Raw genomic sequence first — 6804 nt, forward strand, 5'->3', positions numbered from 1 at the left:
CCAAAACTTGTTTCGAATCACAAGGACAGCACGTGGAACACATTCTGTAAAATTCCTTAAAGTGCCTATGGTTCCAGACTTTTCGGACACACTTTATATAGCTACTTTACTTCGGAAAATTGTGAAAAACAGCTAATTGAAGCTGTATTTCAGAGTAATTGACTGCTAACTCAAAAATTATAAAATAATACACACACACACACACACATATATATAAATCTAATAAAAAAACTTACACTTCGTAATAAATAAAGAAGTCGATATTATGTGTTGATATGTACATTTTGGATGATGCTAAATTAAAGGATAAAGTAATCGACTTTATTCGACCTCAAGTAAAAATAAAGCTAATAATGATCGGTAAAGTTTATAAATAGAAACAATAATTTATCCAATAAAACTGGGAAACTGAATATCAGTGATGACATAAATTAAAAACAAAAAACGCTGTTTTCTATTGTTACTAAATATAACTATTGGTGCACATTTTGTTTATACATACACACATCTTTATACTCTGGTATTACGAGATTCCAGCAAAAGCTGGGACTCTGGTTTTATTCACTTTATAATAGTACAGCATGTAACACGAATAACGTATTGAATAAGAAATCCTGTACCACGATCAGCTAATACTACAGTTTCGTACTATGATCTCACCAGATCATACGCGTAATGTGTATAAGGAAGAAACGCGCAACCACAGAATTGATGAGTAAACACATATTTATCGAACGTTTCGGAATACACGCATTCCATATCTAGCAAATTCCTACAAATAACAACCTAAATACTGAATAGAAACATTTGTAAGGCGAATATTGAGACTCAAAGGGGTGGGTGGGTAAACGAGAAATATAACTAATGAAAATGATTTACAACAGATTTAATTTTTTTAACGGAAGTAGAGATATTATTTAAGTTAAAGATAATTTGCTTAATAAGAAGACTCTCTTTCCAAATTTGGACAGTCTGTTGGTAAATCTTTTAAAGTTATTGATGGAACTGTGTGTCCAGGACTTCTACTGTGCGCGCCTGTATGTGGGAAGAAGTAGTTGAAAGATATGATATAAAGTGACCAGTTATGTATACTAGTATTTAGATGTGGGAGATACATTAGTGCAGGTTCAATGAATGTCCACAACTAGTTCCTGCCGTTTCCTGTAGGGAAAGAGAGAAATGTTGACATTCTCAAACGCGCCTTTTCTGTGAAATAATAATAATAAACGTGTACGTATAAATAAATTACATATTGTTGCATATCTGCTTGTTTGTTAATTTCCCGTAGAAATTCTTTCTGAGAAACTTCAGCGACACAAGTCCTTTCTTAATTAAAACTAGTTTATTCTTTCTCGATATAAATTTGCAATACACAGAATTTCCACAGTCAATACGTTTGTAATCTCGATAACAAAACACACACTTTATATTACCGTCACTACCGCTCGCTTGACTCAATTATCTGTCTCTATATCTATCTCCGGCTTATATACTAAAAAAAAAGAGGGCGTCTAGCAAACGCTGGGACTATCGTGAGGTTACCCGCTAAGTCACGATCATTCTAGAAACTCCAGCGCGCATGCTCCCAACGTTGCGTGACTTCCGCTGTCGTAACAATATCAAAACATCCGTAACAATCTTTCGGTCAAAATACGAATTATTGGTATGTAATATTAAAACCCTGTTGATAGACTTTTCTATTCTCGTTTGAATTATGCTTCATCGGTGTACATCACGCAAAATTATATCAAACTTTATTTGTTTGTTGTTGTTGTTTTTGTATAGTCTGATTAAGGAATTGTATGTAAGTGCCCTTTGAGTAATAAGCGAAAAATTAAGATGAATATTAAAATATACAAACTTACAACATTAAGAACGGTTATACAAATTCGAATTGTCCTGAGTTTATAGTTTGTTGTACTAACTGGAGAATATTTGTCGAAAAACTAACGTAGTTGGCGGTGGGTGGTGATGACTAGCTGCCTTCCCTCTAGTCTTACACTACTAAATTAGGGACGGCTAGCGCAGATAGCCCTCGTGTAGCTTTGTGCGAAATTAAAAAGAAACAAACAGCTGTAAAGGCGATACGTTGGATAAAATAAACTCTGAAATTATTGTTCATTTTGCTAAATATTAAAGTAATAAATTTTGTTTTGAGTTTACTTACCGATTGAATATTATTTTATTTCAAGTTACAGCTTTTACAGTAACGAAGAAAAGAATATTTAAATCAACATTCAACGATCTTTAACTGTTGATTTAATTTCTAAAACCTTATTTACCATTAAAACTAGTGTACTTGAGAATGATCGCACCAGTGATCGAAATGTCGTACCTGTTCTAAAAATAATCTTCCTTACTGTAAAAGCTCTAACTTGTAATAAAATAAAGTATTAAATTGTTTACGAAATGTATATTGTTACCATAAAAATGATAACTGGTAATACTGTTGTTTCCCTCAGGGCCGTACCAAGGGTAGTGCGAGCGGTTGCGCCAGCACAGAGCGTCGATCCGTAGGGGTACAAGTTTACAATTTTCAAGGCAAAGATACATTGGTTTTTTTTTTGTTTTTTTTTTAGAAGAGGCGCAGAATTAATATCGCGCACAGAGCACCACCAATGGTCGGTAAAGCCCTGGTTTTCCTCTCAATAATACAAGAAAAGAGAAACAGAAAAAAATATCTATAGCCACTTCATAGACTACGATCATAGAGCCAGGTATCAAGTATTCTGGCATGCAGAAAACGTGAGAGAATTACAAAAAGACAAACAAACAAACTATTGAATTACTGAGAGTAGCAACTTAAGCAAGGCGTCAAATCTGCTGTTTTATATAATCCTCAGTATAACGTTTATATAAAGTTAGATAATCCGTTGATAAATCAAGGATAAGAATTAAACAGGTTATTTTTACGCGTAAAAAAGTGCCTTACTTTACTGAATGTTTAAAATTTAGCGTTGACAGGTTATTTTGATCAGAAATATGATCATTATGCAAAATGTACTTCCTTCTTTACTTCTGCTTTACTTTACTGAATGTGTAAAATTTAGCGTTTACAGGTTATTTTGATCAGAAATATGATCATTATGCAAAATGTACTTCCTTCTTTACTTCTGCTTTACTTTACTGAATGTGTAAAATTTTACGTTGGCAGGTTATTTTGATCAGAAATATGATCATTATGCAAAATGTACTTCTTTCTACGAAAACTAACTCGTTTCCACCGTTATCAATCTGTAATAAATATTTATATAACATTTGAAGAAAGCTTATAAGAGTCATAACTTATACTAGCACGCCAGCAGTTGATTTGTCAACAAATGTAACGATAAGCTCTGTCAGTAGCTGTAGCTGTGACAAAGTATAACATTACAAACTGATCGCTACATTCGCCTGCTACAACGAGGACAAAGCAAGTTTTCATGTTTCTCTAACTGTGCAGAGGAAAGTAAAAGGTTAAGTTATATATATATATATATATATATATGTTCTTTATTACTTATTAACCATATCGTAACTGAGGTTAAGGATTGTAGCTTGTTTTGTTTTTGTTTAAATTTTATGTATCGTGTTATTAACAAAATGTCAATCGCACATCGTAAGTTTTTTTTTAGTCACATTCTTTCTTGTTTCTGTTATTACATATTGACCTCGGAAAAATGTAAAAAAATCTTGCATTTGATTGTGCTTATATTTTTACGCAGATCATTTTTTTATAGTATTTCTCTTTAAAACATACTCACTTTATTGTTGTACTGACATTGCTAGTATTAATAGGATGATAACTTATTAACTATTTTATCTAGACTCGCATGGCTTCTAGACAAAGTCTAGGTTTGATTCTTTACGTTAAATGTGTCGTACAGGTGAATTCTCTAGGTCATCACGATTTTCTTGACCTACATCAACCCTAACCATCTGATATGATTGATGATTGTTTTTAAGATTGGATAGTCATGTGACTCTTTCGCCATCAGTTATTGGTTTCTCTTAAATAATCATCGTTACAACGTTTTACCAGAGATAGAAGGAACTACTATATTTAATTTTACTTTGATTGTTTTATCTTTTCGAATATACTCATGGGAGGTATGAATGCAGTTTTGTATTTGAACAGTTATTGTATATAGCGGATTTTCAACGTGACGAAGATAAATGATTGAAGTTAACAAAGTTGGTCGCTTTTATGTTTAAACAGTCTGGGCACCAGAACAATCAACCGCCATCACTATGGAAACCAACAGATTTCAACGTAAACCACGAGGTGAAGAACATCGAGAAGAAAATAAGGTGCCTTTACCTCACCTGCAGCTTAAAACAATGAAACAATACATCGATGTTGATGCGAATCAGAATAATGAAAATCCAAAAACAGAGGTAGGCCACTAGGTCTTATAACTTCATAAACAAACGCCCTACGCACGTAAAATATTATGTAACAAACCACTATTTATATCATTAAGAAATCCTAAGGAATATACGCTAGGGTATGGCTTGGTATATTTTTATTGTAATATTTACACACAGGTAATAAAGATGCTTAAAATAAAATATTAAAAGAACACAGCGGGTGAATTTCGAAACCAACGACTTTAGTGACTAGTAATACTTTTTTATATTAGAATACTATATGGTATAGGAATTTTTGTTTCGTGTTTCCTTGTCTTTATATCTATAGTCGACTCTACGTAATTCAGGCTAGTGTAGTTGTCAAACTGAACCCTGCAGAGACAGGTGGTTAGGGCGCTCGACTCGAATCTCCGTCACACCAAACATGCTCGTCCTTTTAGCCGTGGGGGACGTTATAATGTGACGGTCAATCCCACTATTCGTTGGTAAGAGTATCCCAAGAGTTGGCTGCCTTCCCTCTAGTCTTACACTGCTAAATTAGGGACGGCTAGCGCAGATAGCCCTCGTGTAGCTTTGCGCGAAATTCAAGACAACCAACCTTCAGAGCACTATAGTTTTTAAAAGTTGCTGATAGTGGCATATTGGATTTTGTTTTGTTTGTTTTTTACCGACATGTGAGTTTATGGGTTGGGGGCGTCAAGTACCGCAAATTGTTTTGAATTTCGCGCAAAGCTACACGAGGGCTATCTGCGCTAGCCTTCCCTAATTTAGCAGTGAAATACTAGAGGGAAAGCAGCTAGTCATCACCACCCACCGCCAACTCTTGGACTACTCTTTTACCAACGAATAGTGGGATTGACTGTCACATTATAACACCCCCACGGCTGAAAGGGCGAGCATGTTTGGTGGGACTCAGATTGCGAGTCGAGCGCCCTAACCACCTGACTATGCTGGACCGCCACAAACAAGAGAACACTTGAGCGCAGCACAAAAACTTTGAGAACCATTTACTCAGGTTAGGTAGGCTAAATTTAAATAAAATTTCACCTTGATGAGCAAAATTGTTATGCTGTTAGCAAACAAACAAATACGTATGAAGACAGAAATCACTGGCGGATCCAGGGGGTTGAGGGGTTACAACTCTTCACTACTTTCCGATAGATTATTCTTGTCTATTAAAGGTAGTTAGCCATAGACCTAATAAAGAAAGCTTTTTGTTTTCAAGTGGTTTCATGATATGGTCGACAGTGCGAACTTTAGAAGTGAAGGGGTTGCCTCCCCCTCCAACAAAACAGCTAATTATCACGCTAGCTACTTAATACGGCTACCGTGTTTACTAATTAATTATGAATTTAGAAAATCGTTGCTTGAAGTATATTATTCTAAAACAGTAGTATATGCAAGATCAGAGAGCTTTGAAACAATGATAAAAGCTTCATTTTATATAAATCTTTCCCTATTATGCACGTGATTACAATCCCATCGATCCATATTTGAACTTATATGAAAGCAAGACAGGGAAATAACCTTCATTAGAAGTATAAAGGCGGTGTTCTACCCTGAACAATAGGAGAGAGCTTTTTTTAGCATTCCATCAGGGCTATAACACTTCTAATGGAGAACAACTCCCCTTACCAAAAGTCATGTATCTATCCCTAGATATTAGCTTTTAACTTAATTATTTTTGAATTGTATTGCATATAATTTAGGGAAATTTTGAAAAAAGTTAGTGAAAACTATACTGTGACCTTCAGTTCGTTTTTAATTTTCTCATTTACAGAAACACTTAGAAATAATCAAACTGACATTGTAGGCTACATTGTAATATAAAAGCATACTTAGTTATTTTGTTTAAAATGAACGTATTAGTAGTTTTGAAATTATGATGATAAAATTCATTTTCAGTACTATTTGTCAGTTAGACATATATATATATATAAAGATATTCATTTATTAGATCATTGCCGCCAAATTGTATATTGTATGCTCAGTATTAAAAAAAAAAGGAAAATAAATTCATTATGTTTCGTAACACTGTCCAAGTGCCAACCATAGCAAGTATGAGACAATTAGGATAATCCTGCTATATCACATGTTCCACAAATAAATTACATGCTAGTGGGGGACTTAGGGGAACTTACCTTGCCAAAAATAAAAAAATAATTGAATGTTCGGAGAAGGTGCTTATTTCTAATTTTAAACGGAATTGAACAAAACTTAATTTGTTACTGTTTTATGAGAGATAAAAATTATGAATATATTTTAATCTTAAATACGGATTATCTACTATCTAGCTAAAAATGGCAGTATTAAAAGGCTTTAACTTCTTTATTGGCATGCAAAACCTTGCTATTTCAATGTGTAGATTTGGAATGTGTTTATTACATATTGTTACGTCTCCGTTTGTTAATTGATTTTTCCGTAACTTCGTTCCAACGAAACTTTAACGACACA

The 6804-nt window shown here is 33.9% G+C and overlaps 1 protein-coding gene across 1 annotated transcript in view; it reads left to right on the forward strand.

The window, feature by feature from the left end:
• The window catches only part of LOC106458861 (vinexin-like), a 73637-nt gene that overhangs the window by 33939 nt on the left and 32894 nt on the right, over window positions 1–6804 (forward strand). Inside the window, exon 5 of the mRNA XM_022385211.1 lies at window positions 4199–4377. Within this exon, the coding sequence (XP_022240919.1) occupies window positions 4199–4377 (179 nt within the window). The remainder of the gene's footprint in view (window positions 1–4198; window positions 4378–6804) is intronic.

The sequence above is a fragment of the Limulus polyphemus genome, unplaced genomic scaffold (genome assembly GCF_000517525.1).
Source record: "Limulus polyphemus unplaced genomic scaffold, Limulus_polyphemus-2.1.2 Scaffold524, whole genome shotgun sequence".
In the NCBI taxonomy this organism is placed as follows: domain Eukaryota; kingdom Metazoa; phylum Arthropoda; class Merostomata; order Xiphosura; family Limulidae; genus Limulus; species Limulus polyphemus.